This window comes from Drosophila sulfurigaster, chromosome 3 (assembly GCF_023558435.1).
Source record: "Drosophila sulfurigaster albostrigata strain 15112-1811.04 chromosome 3, ASM2355843v2, whole genome shotgun sequence".
Taxonomy (NCBI): Eukaryota; Metazoa; Arthropoda; class Insecta; order Diptera; family Drosophilidae; genus Drosophila; species Drosophila sulfurigaster.
Window position 1 is genome coordinate 6,910,808 of NC_084883.1, and position 19,760 is coordinate 6,930,567.

The 19,760-nt window shown below is 36.0% G+C and overlaps 1 protein-coding gene across 8 annotated transcripts in view; it reads left to right on the forward strand.

Annotated features, from left to right (window-relative positions):
- LOC133841259 (protein kinase C, brain isozyme) overlaps nucleotides 1-19,760 on the forward strand; it is a 29,655-nt gene that overhangs the window by 3,618 nt on the left and 6,277 nt on the right. Inside the window, exons 1-6 of one of the 8 annotated variants that reach the window (XM_062273626.1) lie at nucleotides 13-145; nucleotides 1,430-1,952; nucleotides 3,515-3,541; nucleotides 8,891-8,922; nucleotides 8,988-9,067; nucleotides 16,100-16,211. In XM_062273626.1, coding sequence (XP_062129610.1) covers nucleotides 1,747-1,952; nucleotides 3,515-3,541; nucleotides 8,891-8,922; nucleotides 8,988-9,067; nucleotides 16,100-16,211 — 457 coding nt within the window. In that variant the 5' untranslated portion in view covers nucleotides 13-145; nucleotides 1,430-1,746. Of the gene's footprint in view, nucleotides 1-12; nucleotides 146-212; nucleotides 433-474; nucleotides 493-1,429; nucleotides 1,953-3,514; nucleotides 3,542-8,890; nucleotides 8,923-8,987; nucleotides 9,068-10,085; nucleotides 10,201-16,099; nucleotides 16,212-19,760 lie in introns of those variants that run through there. The other 7 variants (XM_062273625.1, XM_062273624.1, XM_062273621.1 and 4 more) reach the window with 7 other exon arrangements.

Below are 19,760 nucleotides of genomic sequence, written 5' to 3' on the forward strand. Positions count from 1 at the left end.
CCGCCTGTGGCATTAGAACGCGTTTGTAACTCGAGCGAAGCGCACGTGCTGTGGACAAAACTCGTGTCAGCAGCAGTTGAAGTGGACACAACAGAGAGCATAAAAAGAGGCGCCCCTACAACTTTAACTGGGGCCAACAACAAGTGTGTGTTTTCAACCTCTCGGAGTTCAGTCTCTATCTCTCGTTCTCTCTCTTTCTTTCGATGTGTGTATGTGTGTGTGTGTGAGTGCGTGTATTTATGTGTTTTTGTGGCAAAACTCACCACGTTGATACAACTAAGGGGGACACACACATACATAGTGTTGTGCCTTACATTTTGTGCTTTTTACAACGTGTGAAAATATTTGCACATTCACAACATCTTGGCCACTACGCGAAGGCGGTCGCTCCTCTTGGAATTTCAGCGCGAAGTGCGAGTTGCGAGCCATGAAGTGAGAGTGAGAGTGAAAGAAACAGAGAAAGAGAGAAAGAGAGGGAGAGTGCTAACGAAAGTAAACAAACAGCGACACGTCGCGTGCAAACAGAAAGAGAATCAAAACCAAAACAGCAACTCGAAAATTTGTCAACTGCCAAAAATAAGCTGAAGCGAAACGAAATGCAAACACGAATAATTACAGCAGAATTTACAGATCCATTTATTGTTTTCTGAAACTGTTGCTTGCCATTGGAACATGTACACTCACACACACACTAACACACTGTCACACACACGCACTAACACTTGCTCACTTGGTGGCAGGCGTGCATATGTTAACATATTTCCCTGACCGCCTGTAAATTCAATATAAACTTTATAGATTTTTTACTGTGCGAGCACACACACAGCAGGGTGGCATTTGTAGTGGGGGTTGTGAGAGGGGGTTGTGTGGGCAGCTACTTAGCGCGGAAGCGACGGAACGTGTCTATTTAAACGAACGAAATTGGCAATGCAAAAAACAAATAACATAAAAAAATACAAAATATAAAAACAAAATTAAATTAATAAGAATCGAATTATTTTCGCTTCTTTATTTGCACGCGCGAGCTAAACGAAAACAAAACGATATAAAATAATAATATTCATTTTCAATCACAAGCAATAAAAAAATGTAATGAAAGCAACAATGAAAATGATTACGTTGTTGTTTCAAGCAGTTAATGAACTGAACTCTAATTAAAATTAAAAGAAATTGAATGAAACTGTCTTGTTTTGTGGTTGTTTGTCAATCTTCAAGTTATGAATTCCGTTCGCCGATAAATTAAAAATCTTGTGTAAAATGTCAAAAGGCGAACAACATAAATACATGAAATTAAACGCATATATTTGTGTGATATATGTAGATTTAAGTGCCTTGTGTCGTTTCGTTATTCGTTTCGCACAAACTCGACCAAGTATCTCATTTGCATTTTAATCAATGTAAGCAAAATATAATTACCTTATATCTCCAGTTTCTGGTGCGGTTCCGAAGAACAAACAAAAGCATTAAGCATTTTGCCAGTCATTTAAAAATCAATACTAAAACAGACCAAAAAAAAGCCAAAGAAATTCAAAACAACAACAACAACAAGTGAACAAAGCAGCCAAGAATCAAATGAAGCAACAACTAAAGCAACAGCAAATAACACGAAATACAACAACAACAACAAAAACAACAATAGCAGCAACAATACGACGACGACAACAAATTAAATAATCTGTGCAATTTGCAAAATACAACAACTAAATAAACAACAACAACTACAACAAAGCGAAGTGCAACAACAACATGTCGGAGAGCAGCGATAATAATGGCGAGCAGCAAAGCCAGGGCCAAGGGGCGGAGGGCGAGGCCGTGGGTGAGAATAAAATGAAGTCGCGTCTGCGTAAAGGAGCCTTGAAGAAGAAAAACGTCTTCAATGTCAAGGATCATTGTTTCATCGCACGTTTCTTTAAGCAGCCCACATTCTGCTCGCACTGCAAGGACTTTATATGGTGAGTAAACCAGACGTTTGTTCAATGCTTTCGCTATTCTAGTTTTAGGTGTGCCTTAGAAATAATCAAACAACTTATTTGCATTTTAAGCTATGGCTCATTATTTGCCAACAACTATTTAATTAAAGGATTATTGCTAAGATAAGCGAACACAGATTTTCATTTATGGTGTAGCTCTTTAGTAAAAATCCTTAAGTAAAGAAAAATTTAAGCATTAGCTTGAGATGGAAATTTAAATTTTGAATTTATTTAAATTCATTTCTATACCTTATATATTAATATATATATATATATATATATAATATTAGATTTCTATACATTCGCTATTCTAGTTTTAGTTGCGTCTTAGAAATAATCAAAGAACTTATTTTCATTTTAATCCATGGCTCATCATTTGCCTGCAACTTTTTAATTAATGGATTATTGCTAAGCTAAGCATACTCAGCTTTTCATTTACGATATAGCAAATCCTTACAACCTCTGATGTAATAAACCTTAAAGTAAAGAACAATTTCAACTTACCTTGAGATTAAAATTTAAATGTATTTAAATTAATTTCTATACTCTATAAAAAAAAACACATTTTTGTTCTATGCTTTTGATATTGTAGTTTTCGTTGTATTCTAGAAATAATCAAAGAACTTTTTAAATAATTAAGACAAGGCTCTTCATTTGCATACGACTTTTTAATTAAAGGATTATTACCAAGCTAAGCATACAAAATAAGAAAGCAGAATGTAGTAAATCATTACAAGCTCTTTAGTGAATAATCCGTAAGTAAAGAAGAATTAAATTCTTGAGATAGAAATTAAAATTGAAATTGAAATTGCATTTAAATTCATCTCTATACCCTATAATTTCATTGAATACTCTTTAACTTTCGAGAAACCTTGTGGATTTCCGAAAATTCGAAAGTATTTGCGATATTTTTTGAGCCCGTTGCTAAGTCTACTTGATACTGTGGAAATTATGTTTCATGTGCAGCGCTTGTGGCACTTGTGGGTCTTACGCAGTGTGACTGCAGAATTGGCCACATAACTAAGCCGCCTGCCAAGCGGGCAAAGCAGCAATCGATATTTTGTCTATCGACACAACATTGCAGCAAAAAACAGAAACTAAACACACAAGCCAACAACAAGCTAATGACATTGCAATGGAACTTAAAATTCACAAGCCAAACCAAGCGACAAGAACAAGAGCAAGAGCAAGTATTGGGGAACTGCTCGTGTATAACATTTAATTTTGGTAAAACCCACTGTAGAAATCTTGCTTAATCCAATGTTATGCCTACCAAAAACAAGGCAAATATAAATGTTGCCATACTCGTATTTCCCTCTGTTCCTGGTCCTCGCTTATGTCCCAAACTTGTGGATTATAAACCAATCTCATGCGCATTAGGCACACCGTAGAGTTTTTGGGTCAGCTCAGTTCATTTTCTCGACTCCATTTGGATTATGTTGACACTGCGAGACCTCAGCTAATATTTGCGTAGTATGCCAGAGAATCAACAAAATTATACGCGACACTCTTTTACAAAAAGTTAATTCTTTTGGTTCTTACAGCGGCTATCAATCGGGATATGCGTGGATGTAGGTATTCTTCAAGTATATCTAATACTTCCTTGTAGAATCATTCATAATTATCATCGACAAGTTATTAAAACGAGGGATTATAATATACAGAATCGTGCGTTATCATTTTAATTGACATTTTCTAATAATTTCATTTAAAATGCATAGCTTGGGCAGGCCATCGAAATATACTTATGTCAACAGCTTTGGCTTAATTAATTCACATTTAAAATGCACAATGAACAGCAAAATACTCTGAAATGCTTGACCCAAGCAGAGAGCTGACAGTTTAAAGCTATATAGCATGAAAATGACATGAAAATTAATTGGAAAATTGCTCAGTAAATAGCAGAGCACATGTCAACAAGTCTATTGGAGTTTGGGCCCAAAGTGTCCGAACAGTCGGACAGACTTTGGGTGTGACGTTAATCATTATTGTTGTTCTTATAGTTATATATACATTTAGCCTAAGCTCTTAGCTAATTGCTACACAACAGCGTTTTGGGCAATAATTAATTTAATTACTGCTTAAAGTGCGATTCTGACAATCGAGTATGGCTAAAAAATGAGACTTGAAATGTAACTGAGCCATGTGAAAATACTTTAAGATACGAGTCAAGTTTGCCAACAGATACAATTCGAGGCATTGATTGAGATACAGATATAGATAAGCGGCTGGCACTGCAGCGTTTCACAATGTTGTTGTTGCTATTGGTCACATTGTGTACGCCTCTTTTGGCCAGCAGCTAATTAACAACTTCACCTCAACTCAGCCGGGCTCTTAATTAATAGTGTTGGCTCTTTGGGTGCACACGTCACAAAAGGCGTTGCAAGCACGTAGCCAACGCAACGCAACGCTCGCAACGCAAAGCAAAGTGAGGCGCCACAGGATCCAAACACGATGGGGTTGCAAATATGCGAGCTGCGATGATACAGCTGTGTCAGGTGGCTTCTCGCTTCTTCCCGCTCGCTTTGTGTCTACACCTCAACCAACCCACTGCCCACGTGGGCAAATGTTTCGTGTAGCAAGCAAGTCGTGGCTGGCGGCGCGTTTATGGCATATCATTTGCATAACAACGCCCAACGAAATGTGGTGCCTCTGACAAATTTTGAAATACCAGCTTCTTTGAGATACTTAAGTATCTTCTGTTAAATGCACTGAAACTTGTGCTACTTTCTTACATAACCGTAGAAACAGATTAAGCTAAGTATTTGCTATGACAGCTTAAAATTAGCTTATATATACTAGATGGTGAAGGATATAACTCGAATATATATTTAAATGCCATAATAAATGTCGTCAAGTTTCAAATGGATTCTTCAAGTTTATTATACTACAAAGATATAATATGACTATTTTAATAGTAATCGTATAAATAATATTTCAAAAGCAGAAGCAATATTATTAAGAAAGCTAAATAAAAAGCTAAAACATAATAAACAATCCTCTTTTGATTAGTCTAATATCTAATTAATATCTTAGTTTATAGAATACTGTTTTGAAAAGAATTATATTAACCAAAGTATTGGCTATGACAGCTTATAATAATTATATTTTATGGTACATTAAAGTGCTAATTTTAAAAGTGGTCGATTTTTTAGTCGATTATCTAAGTCAATAATAGTGTGAAGAAGCCAAAAAATTACTCAAAAAGTTTGAATTTTAATGAATTAAATATTCAAAGATTATTTTTAAAACAAAAGCAATAACATATTACAAGTTTTGACAATAAGACCCCTTTCACTTAGTCTTTCTAAAATTAAGAAAGCTCGTCTGTCGAGATCATTAAATACAGGTTAAATCTCATACTTTTGAGCTATATTTTATTTGTGAAAATCCTTTGTATTTTAATTAATTAATTAAAATTATGAAAAACAAGTAAGAAAGCTACAGTCGAGTGTACTCGACTGAGAGATACCCGCTACCCATTTTGAATAAAAGAAATATATTTTGCGGTATTTTCACAAAATATACCAAATATACTGCAAAAATGCTAAAAATATACCGAATGGTATATATCGACATAATACGTATTCAAAATATACCATAGACGGCACAATATACCAGATTGTCAGCCAAAGCAACTCATACCCCTAGTAAGTAGGCGTTTTTGCCCATACAAAAGTATTTGTTTAATAACTTTCACAATTTTTATCTGATCGCAACCAAATTTTCAGAAATTTTAAATACTATAGTTATTATTATACCAAAATTCGGAACTCTAGCTTTAAAATTACGCTTGTTATTCGATTTTTTGATTTGCGGGGGCGGAAGTGGGCGTGGCAAAAAATTGAAACAAACTTGATCTGCGTGCAAACATAACAAATGTTGTCGAAAATAAATTATAGCTCTATCTCTTATAGTCTCTGAGATCCAGTGTTTCATACGGACAGACGGACAGACATACAGACACACAGACGGACAGACGGACATGGCTATATCGTCTCGGCTGTTGACGCTGATCAAGAATATATATACTTTATAGGGTCGGAGATGCCTCCTTCTACCTGTTACATACATTTCCTGCCGGCACAAAGTTATAATACCCTTCTACCCTATGGGTAGCGGGTATAATTAATATAAGATGAATTTCAGTTTTTTATACCCGTTACCTATAGGATAAAGAGGTATTACAACCTTATGTTTGGTGCACTCTGTGGTATATTTTGAATACAGAACTATGTATATTTATATGCAAAATATAGGATTTGGTGTATTTTAGTATTTTCGGTATATTAATTTAGTAAATTTTAAAATAATACCGCTCTGTCTTGCTTTTATTAAAAAAGCGGTATTCGGTATCTCATTTTCCTACTGGTTTATAATGAGGATCAACGAAACTTTAACTATTATTACAGTTGAAATCTATTTGTTCGAAAGAAAACTGTTGCAGATTCCGATTATATATAATATTACTCCCTCAACAATATAATTTTGACAAATCGAATAGACCCCGTCTATTATTTTGTAAAATAAAGACTCTAATTAGAAGATAAAAACAACAACTTTTAAGCTCCATGAAAACTGAACCACAAAAGCATATATTCTCTATTATTAGATTGCCGCCAAATTGCAGTTGTATTGATATTTTTCTTAGCTGCATCTGAGAAAATCTTTACTATATTTCTAATTACTTGAAATCAGTGAATAAGTTTCATGTATGAGTCACGAGCATGTTTAGTATTTTATCTGTGCAACTTTTTAACTTAATCTTAAATCTCTTGCGTGTGTTTTTACTTTTTTCGTGGTTGCGTGTTAAATTGACTCTCCTTGCCAACATTTTTATTTTCCGTTTCTTTCATTTTAATTTCATCCATTATAATTTGCTGCATATAATTTTTTTTTTACTTATTTTCGCCACGCTTGACATGCGCTGAAACCCCGAGCGGCAAAAATGCGCTTAATTAAAAATTGAAAAAAAAAAACACAAAAAGAAAATTCTGAAATACGGCAAAACTGAGAAAAATAACAAAAAATAGTGTAGCATAACTACAGGCGCGGCGCATGGAAATTTAACTTCTAGTTCATTTAATACGCAAACAAAACTAAAATGAAATGCAAATCTAGTAAACAAAAAGAATCATAAAATGTGCAAACTGTAAGCAAAACCAACGAAATGTGATTGAAACCAATTTATAAATGACAAACCGTCTAAAACTATGCAATTTCATTGTAATTCTCAATTTGAATGCCAAATCAATGTTGTCAAATCGTATAATTTCATTTGACAAATAAGCAATGATATTAACTATATACATTGATATTAACTATATGCGTTTTGCATTCAATTTATTTTCGTAATGTTATGCATTAAAAATGCCAAGCGGAATAACAAATGTTGTAATTGCAATTTACGTGGCCCGATTTCAGTTTACTCGGGGGGCATGTCGCACAGTCGATAAGCGGCTTGTGGTCAAGGCATTTATGGCTTATGGAATATGCCTAATATGACTACGCTCGTTGTATTCATATGGCACGTAAGCTACAACCCGGCTACCAACCCGACAACAACTGGACCATGCAACGTAACGCTTAAGCTGAAAAGTAGGCAATATAAATAAGTTAACACACACACACACACACATACACAAGGCAAATGTGTGTGATGGCTGAAAAAGTTGGCTGAGTCAATGACAACATGACGGGAAATGTTTTGCATTGCAAATTCGTTCGTCACAGTACAACTTTTGTATGTAATATTTTTTTGTAGAGAACCTTGTTAGACAATTTAATTCGCATTTTATGAAAATAATTCAATTTAAAATCGTTTATTTCTTTAAGTATTGCTCAGTTGTTCTATTTTCACTTAATTTCAAAGTTATTGGACGGACATAGTTCGAATTTTATGAAAATTGTTGAATTGAAAGAGATAATCTTCATCTATTTATTCGTATAATTTATATTTTTATTTATTTTTAAGCTATTTTTCCTAACCAATAAAAAAAACAGATATTATACTACGGTATTATACTACAAATATACCAAATTAATATACTACAAAATAGTAAATTATACAGAAGGCTATAAATGGTATATAGGTTATTATTATTATTACTCTTACATTTAAAATACCACAGAGTACAAAATCTGCCAATTTGTTCACCAAAAATACTAAGTCCCAACTGCAGCAGCCGTTTTTCCATCTTGCTATTTCTTATACAATGATGATAAGTACGGTACTTATTATTGTGACTACTAATGTAGAATTTTTGTATTTACATACATATTAATTTATTTTGAAATAAATATTTATCACCTAATAAAAAACAGAATCTCAACGCCATCCTTACATATGTATGTTTATGTTTGTTAACCTTTTTTTTAAATACTAATCTTCTCTGTTCAATTTTTCTTTGTGAAAATTATTATTACAATTTATTTACACAAGAAAATGGTGTTTATTGTGGATTTAAAAATTTGAACGATCCTTTTTTTTTGACGCGAGTAACGTTTGTTGAAAAGGTTTCTTACATTCACATTGGGTTCTGCTTGAATTGGCTGTCTGTCATTAAAAATAATTTGAGTGGGATACTTGTTCACGACGACCCTGAGCAGTGCTTGCATTGCCCAAGGGGTTGACCTTTGACCTATCTCTCTTATATTAATTATATTGATTGAATTTAATGAACGTCTTTCGCAAAAAGCTACGTCAAAAATGTGCATATACGTTTCTGCTGTTTCTGCACATTAAATATTTATGCCTTGTGGTAATAATACTCATACACACACACACACACATTCAAGACCGTACATATATAAAAAAAAAAAATACGGCGTTTCTAATAACCATTCTATTCAATTAGCTGATTAGTATTCTCGGTGTGCTAGTAATTTAACTAATTTGTTTTCGATTTGACATTTTATAGGGGCTTCGGCAAGCAAGGATTCCAGTGTCAAGGTATGTAAAGACATCGGATTAAAACACAGAGCATCTAACTAAAGTGAATTTAACTCTTTTTACAGTTTGCTCCTATGTGGTTCACAAGCGGTGCCATGAATACGTCACCTTCATATGCCCAGGCAAGGATAAGGGCATCGATTCCGTAAGTATTCCCTTGTCATATATAGCTACTACACAGAGTTAGTCAACCTAGAGTCAATAACTAAATATTTAGCTGTAGCCTTAAGCGCCGACTTCAGCATTTTCAAGAGAACTAAACAAAATTCAATTTATTTGGTTGCCCAAATTTACTGTTGTGTTGCGCTGTCACTTCAAGGTTTCTTTTTGCGGAAATGCTTAAAGCTTTCCTTTAATATATCCACATTTTTCGTCCGCCCCTGCCACGCTGACGACAGTCCTGTCAGCTTTGCTCTTGGCTTATAAATGTGTCATTTTGGCTTTTTAGCATACCCCGATTTTCATATTACCTGAGCTTCAATGCTGTCCAAGCCAAAATGTGTGTGTGCTCTGATTATCTGTCACAGTGCACAGAAAAAACTTCTATTTATTTATGCAGAAGATGCCAAGTATTTATCATATGCTTACTGAAAAAACTAGAAAAAATTCATTGAGCAAGTTTAATATAAATAATAAATAAATATTTGTACGCAGGTGAAGTTATTTTTTGATATATTTAAAAAAATGAAATACCATTTTGTTTAGTAAGATCTTTAATAAACTGTAAAATAGTTTAATATTTATTGAAGTGGCACTGTAAAACTTTAAATATTTAATATGATTATTTCATTTGTTAATAATAAGATGATATTATATGAGTAACTAAATACTTTAACTTGAAAATGCCGTAAGTAGCCGTTGAATAGCTTTAGTAATCACTTAGAATAAGTAACTATTTAAAAGAAAACAGAATACATTAAAGAAAATATCACAATTTCAAATGTAAAACTGTAGTGTTAAACTTGGTTATGCTTTATGTCATCGAGCAATGTTTTATCGTCTTCATTGTGATCTGTTTATTTATCATAAATTGTATTTTGTATTTTCATGAACCAAACAAAAAATACTATCAAATTCTCATCGCTCACCAAAAAATATAAAACGTAATTGTGGCACGCATTCAAAATTAAACAAACAAACAAAAAACAAAATCGAAACCGCAGGATTCACCAAAAACTCAGCACCACTTCGAACCATTCACATACGCAGGACCCACATTCTGTGACCATTGTGGTTCCCTGTTGTATGGCATATACCATCAGGGTCTCAAATGTTCAGGTAAAGTCGTTCAACTTTCAACCACCCTTTATGTCCCCGCTCTTTTTCTATCTCTCTCTATCTCTCTCGCTCTCTCTCTTTCTATCTATCTATCTGCCCCTCTCTGCTGTTGTATATTACGTTCTCCCTTCTTTTACTCCTCTTAAGAAATACTATGTATTAATGCTATGTTGGCTAATCACTGTTGGACCTTAATCTATTGCTATTTGCTTACAACCCTTTTTAAATTTGACAATCTAAACCTTTTCCTACCCAAACTAGCGTGTTTATAAGTATGTGTGTGTGGATGAGAGTATGGGTGAAGATAAACATAAAATTTTAAAACAATTTGCGCCATAAATTAAATGCTCTTAAAGGGACAACGCCGCAGCTGAAAAGGAAAGAAAAACCAAGAAAAAGGTGCAGGCACAAAACTTAATTAACAAGAGTTATAAATATATATTGTGTGTTATATATACTTATGTTCGAACAAGAATATAACATTCTTTAACATGTAATTACCCGTGTATATACCCATTAAATTTGTTGTAACATATCTCTGGCTAACTTCATGTATTTCGTAAATGTTCCCATTTTGAAAGTTTTCGTTTTTTGTTGGCACATATCCAGAATTTATATACTCCTCCCTCCCCATGCCTGCACTCCCCAACAACGTCGTTGAACCAACAAGCCAATGGGCAGCAGGTTCATTTGCATAATTATGCACACGACAGCACTGAACCTGGAGTAAGCACTCTACCCCCTTAAATATTGAATATGCTATGTGATTCAGCCTTATACTCGTATCTAGTTTGTCTAAACTTCTTTAGCCATGATATAATTAAAATTTTAATGTTTGTACAGGCCGCTTGAGAATGATGTGGAAGCCATCAGATAAGAAGCTACTAGCTACTATTCACCTAAATCTTAGTGAGACGTACTAAAATGAGCTTTTGTTCGGCTTCCATGCAGCACAAATATTTAATGCACTTTCTGTTTTCGTCGCACAAATTTAATGTTATAACCATCTCGTCTGCTCTAGTGGCGACTCAAAACACACGAATGCGAGAGAAATTTCTGAAATTTTCAAGACAAAATAAATTTGCGATATAGATAGCTATTTAATTTGTCAGCATCCAGAAATTTCAGTGAGAGATAATCATTAGATGCATAAGTTTGACCCTTCAAAATGGTGAAAATACTTTATGGTCACACTGAAATTATTTTTATAATATTACTGTGCTAATATCAAATATCGATATAATTTTCTGCCTATGTCTGTCTTGCTGGCAATTTATAAACGAACTCAGGAAATAATTTTCAAGGTCTTTTATTTTAAATGAAGCTCAGCATAAACAAACGAGATATATTTTGACTGAAAATCTAGATTCTGATTCAAAGTCTTTCATGTGAAAATTGAACCATAAACACTTGACTGATAGTAAGCTTTAAATTTCAGCAATAACTTCTCGAGTTACTACAAAAAATTGCTTTCGTGCATTATTCTGATAATTACATTTCTTGGAATTTGAAAGAAATAGAAATCAATTAAAAAATATATTTAGAATTAATTTCGCGCTTTTGTGACACTTTGAAATCTAAGCTTTATCGAGAACTTAAAATAGAACCCTCGCACATGTGTTTGTTTACAGAAAGCTGAAAGTTGAGGTTGAGGATGCAATTTAGTAGAGCTCTTAAGTGCTATGTGCTTGCCGAGGCCAACTGGCAACACATTGTCTGTGCTAGACCCAAGGAAAATCGATGGGGAAATATGTGTGTTAGAGACGATGCGACGTCGAGCCATGGCAACTTTGCATACTTTGCGGCGCGTTTTCTTGTTTTGTTAATCAGCGCGCAGGCAAATGTGAGCGTAAATACAAGTTTTCTACGAAGCAGAACACTCAAACAACGCATAACAAAAAGAAGTTCAACTCGTGGGTGTGTTGGTGGCATTTCATCATAAATTTAAATACACTTGCAACACGTGTCTGATAAGTAAGCGCAATGCCGCAACTGTGCGGCTTCCCGCCCACATTTGCAGCTCACAATGAACACAATGTTATCAATTATGGTTCTCGTCGTCATACCGTCTGCCCCCTGCCACCTGCCACCTGCCCCCTGCACTCAGGCCTCAACCCTGAACCCTCGAAAGCCAAGCACATATGGCGTACAGGGCGTATGAGTGTTGTTTTTTTTTTCTTCTTCTGTAATACAATCCAAGTGCTTAAGTGTTGCCTTTGACATGTTTGAATCGCTTGTGATTGCAGATAACTTCGACAACTGCTTTGAGGACGTAGAAGTTCTCTAGACGTCCTGCTACTTTTACGATTTGTGGTATTGTTGTTAGAAATCGGATCAAATATACATTTTATTTGTTACGACTGGCAACTGGCGACTGGCAGAGATAGACTGTGTGAGATACTCGTATAAAGCAATCAATTTAGCAATGGTCGACTGCTCACGCACCTGTTGGGGCCACAGAGCAATTTTTCAAGTGTTTGCCAACTTTTTTTTTTTTGTTGCTATCGGTTTGGCAATCATTTCGAATTTCATCAAAAAATTCTTTTTGTAGGCGGCAAAAGTTTGAATTTACTCCATTTGAGAAATCTCAGTTCATTGTTGTCAAGTCAATTTGTGCATTTTATTGCGTATATATGGATAGATGTACATACTACATATATGTATATGTTTGATTGAATCGATGTCGATGTGTGTGTTAATTTATGTTCGCTTTGCACGAGCGGAAATTGAAAACGAAATTAGTTTGCAGTTCTGCTATTTGATTTACTTGATTGGCTCGTCTCATCTGTGCATCTAATTCAAATAAAATGTGTGATTATGCGACTAGGCGATGGAGTGTGAGTGTGTGTGTGTGTGTATCACATTTATTTTATCCCCACCCACACATACAGACACAGACACAGCAGACACTCTGCGATACGCTCCTTATCAAGCTGGCTGTCATAATAAATGACACGGCAATTTATAAATGCAACCCCAACTGCCAGCTGCCAACTCCTGGCCACGTTATCAGGACATCAGTTGTTAATATGATTCCACTTATATTATACGACTATGTCGCATACGTTTTATATGTCTACGCGCATGAATTACTGAAAATGAGTACTCCGAAATGGAGTTGGAAAATTGCTGGCTGGCAAAGATATGCTGATAGAGCACAGAGCGAACCCCCAACGAGGACGAGGACAAGGACGACGACGACGACGACGATGACGAAACATTCTAAGAGTGGGCGGTGTCTACAGTAAAGAGGCGGCAAATTTGTTAAGTGACAACAGAAAATGCCAAAATGTACAAAAGAAGTCGTGACAAATTGTTGCAAATATTTTTGAATTTTCGTTTTAATGCTCTGTGGCACGTGGCAAAAGGAGCAGAGACCAACGTGCCACACACACATACACACTGACAGTCTCTCCCCTTGGACGTTTTTTAATAAAATTGTTGTTTTTATATGTGAGCGACTGACACAGCAAATATAACTGGGGGATAAGTAAAAGTGTCACAATATCAGACTGACCCAATGTTGGATAAGTCGCAACATTAGACAAGCTTAAGAAATATTTAAATTTTGTTGCAGTTACTCCAAAGTTTATAGGAATTAAAAAATCTCGCCATGCTGTTCGCTTGGCGTTTGGGGAATCTTAATGGAAAAATGATGTTGTTCGCCCTTAGAAGTTGTTTGCTGAATTTTGGCTGGTTGTTTGTGCTGCTCAAGTGCAAAAAATAGCTGTCGAAACTTTGCAACGCGCAACATCCGAGTGGCACATGGCAGTTAACACCACCTGTCGCTGCTGCATTTGGGGCAAACTTTACAGCCAAGGTTGCACCCATATACAAGCACACATACACACACACGGGAACTCAAATACAATCGCAGAGCAATTGGCAATTCAATTTTACCTTCAAACAACTTGCAACACTGCACTACATTTAGTGCAAGCGCAAATACGCAAACACAAAAACCGAAACCCAAACCCAAACCCAAACCCAAACACAAATACAAATACAGACACCCACACACCCTCTCTCAGCCTTGGGCAACACTTTTTGTGTTTCTTTGTAGTTGTGCCGCTCTCTTCCCTTTGCCTTGCCCGCCAAAAGGCAATGCCAGCCACAAAGCAAGGACACCCCAAAAGCGATCTGCCCCCATCTCTGTCCACAACATGTTTTCTTTGTTGGCGTGTGTGCTTTTGCTCTTGAGTTTTGCTCTTGGATCGACTCTATTTTGTCTGTGTGTGTGTGTGGGTGTCTCGGCCCTGCCAGATACTCGTCCATATTAACGGCTGAGCATCACTGCAAGCTGTTGAGTCGCAAGAGCGACAGCCAAATGATGCTCATGCATGCGCATAATATGCTGCCCATACATTCATAGACATTCTCGTGTGTGTGTCCTTGCCCACTTTAAGAAAGCTGCCTTGGAAAACTAATACTAGCAAAGGCACAACTAACGGCGTCTGTGTGTGAGCGACTTTGGCACTGATGATGAGTTCAAGGCTCTGGCATTGCGAGTTCAACATCAGATAGCGATATACTCAACTTAGGCATGCCCTGTAAACATCTGCTGCTAACATGTTACATCAACTTAGCCTGTTCTTAGCTGCTCAACTTTGCAGGGTATAAATAAGCCTTTCGCACAATATTTCCTTGGCCTTGTGCAGCACTGCGTGTGTGTGTTCGTCTTTTTTGTCGCTTATGTATCTTTGCACGGATTAGACAACAATTGTCTGTTCTTGTTGAGCCTTCAAGGAAAAATAAAATGATGTTCGATGTACCCAATGAAGCATTAAAGCATAAACTTCAAGTCCGGCAACTGTCCATTATGTAGAAGTGTGTTCAAATTTCAAGACAAACCGAATTAAATTAAATGTTTTAATTTTTTGTTAAAGTAACCTCAGAAACGGGAAATTTCTTTGAAACATTTTTACAATAAAATACTCAATCTTTTACCTGCACTTTTAACCTGCCCTCATGCACAGAACCCATAACCAAATCCATATCTCCATTTCCATATCCATATGCACTCTCAACCTCTCTCCCATATCCATTTTGCTAAAAGAAAATTTAATTAATGTCGTGATTCATTTATCACAAATAATTCACGAAGAAAGTTTTGCAATGTATTTTTTTTTTTTTTTTGTTTTTGCTTGTGATGTGTTTTTATTACTTAGGCTGATGTCAGAGTGCGCGCGAGAAGCGAAGCGAAGCGATGCGAGAAGCGATGAGCGAAGCGAGAAGATGTCAGAGTGAGAGCTTTGCAAGAGCGATCTACATTGTTCTATTTTTCAGTTATTAATATGATGGTGATGGATTTGGACGAAGATTTTTTTTGCTTGAAGTGCAACATTTAACTTTGTTTTAAAAAAAAGTGGCGTCCATCCGCTTAACTGCAGTAGAAACGAAAAAGGAGAGTTCAAAAATTTATATAATGACTTGCGAAACCACCCAGAAAAGTTTTTTTAACTATTCAAGGATGTCTATTTCAACTTTTGACTATATATTAAATAAAATTAGTAGTCGGCTGGAGAAGCGTTGGACAAATTTTGAAAATAAGCGGTAATTAAATCACAGAATGCAACAAAACAATCGTACGCTCTGAGAGAGTTGAAGCGATAAAGCAGGTTGCAAACTGCTCTCTCGCTTTGCTCTCGCTTTCTCGCTTGAACTCGCAACTCGCTTCGCTCTCACTCTGACATCTTTCGAGCGATTGCATATGAAAAAGGTTGCAATGGTTTATCGCTCGTTCTCGCCCAATATTATCGCATCGCTTCTCGCGCGCACTCTGACATCAGCCTTAGACGTGTAATTGTGCAAATGCTTTAGTGTTTAATGTGTTACGCGTTCATAGCGAAAAACTTGCGTTAATTTTCCATTAGCTCTCTCCAACTGTTCCAATTCTCAGGCACACCAGATGCCACACAAATGGCACAACGTTGCCTTCCTATCGCCGATGTTTTGCGATCATTGCGGCTCGCTCTTGCACGGCATCACACACAAGGGTCTCAAGTGTCGAGGTAATGGTTAACAGACTGATCGATTGAGAGACACAAAGGACAGTCCCTAACTCTCGCACACATAGTATAGTCTCTCTCTCTGTCTTTTTTTGCGTGGCTTTTTATGTGTTTTTCTATGTATTGAATCTCATGGCGTGTGCGTTTCATATTATATCAAAGAATTCATTAAGTGCATAATACTGTCGCAGGTAAACCAAGAGAACAAGCATGCGATAAATTTATACGACACATGTTATCGATAGCGAAATTATGTATATCGATTGCCATTATTTAGATTTTTATTATTGTGTACACACTGAAAAGAGAAAGGAACTATTTGAAAAATAAAGTCAAGTAAAACACTTTAGGACATTTACAATAAGCTTTAACTTCTAAATGAAAGAAAGCCTCCAAATAAATGACAACTAGTCAAAATATTAGTTAGACTTTTGTTACAACTATACCTATTCAAAAATTACATTTTATTTTATTGTCTCTCCTAAATTATAAATAGTTTACGTACAATATTAATAAAATTTTAATTCAATTTAATTTATAATTTATATTTTTTTTTGGCATTTGACGATCAATATAATCAAGTGTTATACTTAAAATGACACGCTCTCATTTGATTAACATCCAAAACAATCGCCTTGTGTCGACTTGCGGTTGAGTTCTCTTTTTGGATGGTTGCAATTTACAATTTGCAACGCTTTGTTTTAACTCAAGTGCACACTTGTCTCGCGCATTGTGTGTGTGTGTGAAGTGTGTGTTTAGTTGTACAAGTATGTGTTGCACTGTGAGATATACTTAAGCCCATGTTTTTGTTCTTGTTCTCGTTCTTGGTGTTATTGTTATTGTTGCCATTGTTGACAAGTAGACGACTTTTCCGCTAACCTCTCGCGTTTCTCAGGCGTTTTGCGTTTTTCTATTTGCTTGCACTTTACAGTTTACAGTTTGTTAATGTAAGAAATGTTTGTATTCACATTTACAGATGCATTCGAAAATTAACGCTAGACACTGCTAATTATACGATTTAGGATTGCAATGTTCATTAGTTTTGTCATCAAAGGCATTTCTGTTTAATTATATTACTTACTTTCTGTTACTCTTTCTCGTTATTGTTTTTGGTACTGTTGTCTTTTTCGTTGATTGTTGAGAGTTTTTACTTTGCTTTGGTTTTTACTTTGACGAAAAAGTGCGCAATTTTCCAAGTCATTTGTTTGAAGTCGCAAATTGCCGCCTTTAATATCCGGCTTGGCCCTTGGCAAACAAATAATTTACTTACGCCTCATTGCCTCGGCCAGGCAAACAAGGCAGCATAACCACAATAACAACAAACAATAGATAAATAGACCACTTCACCCACTCACACACATACACCCAAACACATACACAGAAGGACACAACACACAGAGAGACAGGCCAAAAAACAAATATGAAATGGCCGACGAGCAAACAGATTGCGAATGGAAATGTAAATGTGGCAACAAAAAATCCTCCAACAAAGAGGCTCAACCACAACCGGATGTGCGTGTCGCAATGTCTATGTGTATGTGTGTGTCTGTGTCTGTGAGAGTGTATGCTTCTGTGCATGGGTGTGTGTAATTGTCATTATCGAGCGACAATTTCATGTTCGCGTATACACAAATGTGTGTGTTAGTTGTTTCAGTCTGTTCAATAATGATTGCAATTCTATTGCAATGCTGTTTACTATGCACTGCAGCAATAACCAGATCCGACCATTTTGAATATACATTTTTTGACAAGACTAGCGAATATCAATATTGAGAGTATTATTATTATTAAAATTATGCATTATTCTTATAGTGCTTTGTGACTAAAAAAAAAGGGTCAACACATTTTTTGAGTAATCGAAATCGAGTAGATGAGAATAAATTCAATGACAATTTTTATTATACATTACTACGAAAAATATTTCGAACTATCTTTAGAAAAGAAAATTGAATAAATATGTGGAATTAACAGGATTATTATCATAATAAATTTTTAGATATGCATCAGCTAATAATGTTCCTTTTGTTAAACACATTTTGTGCAATAAATTAAAGTCATAAAATATAGTTCAAAAACTTTTTTAAAGCCAAAATAAGCCTTAATACTTGTATACAACTATCATCCACCTGACTTGCCTGGCTTAAGTATAAAATTCCCTCCATTTCGTTAATATTAACGTATAATACATAGAGTCAGTTACATAAGCTTGCATATGTAGCTACATAAATAAATAATTTTACGCAAAAAAGCAGAACACACAAAACTGGGCCACATAATGAAAACACACGCACACACACACACACTTTCATTTACACTTGTTGTTGTTGTTTTTTGTATAACATAATGCGGCACGCAAAGGGAAAACCTTTTCTTTTCTTCTCCTTTATTTGCTTGTTTTTTCGTTGTATTTTGTGTTGTTTTTGGTGCGCTGCAAAAAAAAAGCTTCTTTCATATTTTCATTAAACACAACACACAAACAGCCCAACTGACCAGCCTGCCACGCCCACAGCCCACAGTTTGCCCTGAGCCCTGTCCAATGTGCTTGTGGACATCAAAAAATGATTACTTTTTCCATGTGTTGCGAGCAACAAGCGAAAATTTCAAATGTTACGTATACGGCACATGTGCCGTGCGTCCAATGACGTTGCTGCAGAACTTCACAGGGCCATGTGAAGGGGATGGGGAAGCGGAACGAAGAAGGGGATGGGACTTTAGGATTGTGTCCAAATGGTCAAAGCAATTTTACACATGAGCAAAGCGACAGAAGAAGGCAAAATAAACAAACAAAGGAAAAGCCGCCATGAAATCAAGCCAATGATGCAACGCCGTAGGACGAAACCGTGATGATGATGATGACCGGTGGAAACGGACTCAATGAAGTGAACAGCAGCCAGTAACGAATTCAATGCAAGCAGAGCAAATTCATCAGTTTGAACAGTTTTTAATTGAAAACCTATTGACTTTTAATAATACGTCTTCAGTTGGCAATTCTGTTACTCGAACCACATTTACAATTAATAGCTGGCAATGCTGAATTTTCTGCGTTGCCGACAAAACGAATTACAATTTCATTTGCAATAATTTCCAATTGAATACTTTTCCCCGTGCTTCGCTCCTGTGCCAACTCCTGCTCACATGACAGCGGCATATGCGACTCAAACTGTGCAACAGTTTTTGCGGCGCGCTGCGGTTCATTTCCTATTGCTGCCGCTGCTGTTGCTGTTGCTACCAAATTGATTGCGATTGCAGTTGACATCGCAAATTGGGCGTTGATTTGTATCTGGCGCTGGGTGGATATGTACTTTTTATGTGCCATCTGTGTGGGCTTGTGGGCTTGGCTGGGCTCCGCTTGGCTTGAAGAAGGCAAAATGAATAGAATTGCCGTTTGGCAATATTGGAGTCGGGTGAGTTTATTGGATTGTCGTGCTGATTGATAACCAAACGCAGCTGTTTGCCGAGTCTGTCAAGTAAGCGACACTTTTTGCTCGTCTCTCTTCCCACTGCAGTGGCGGGGTAAGTACTTGAGGCACATCAAAACTCACTTTGTATGCG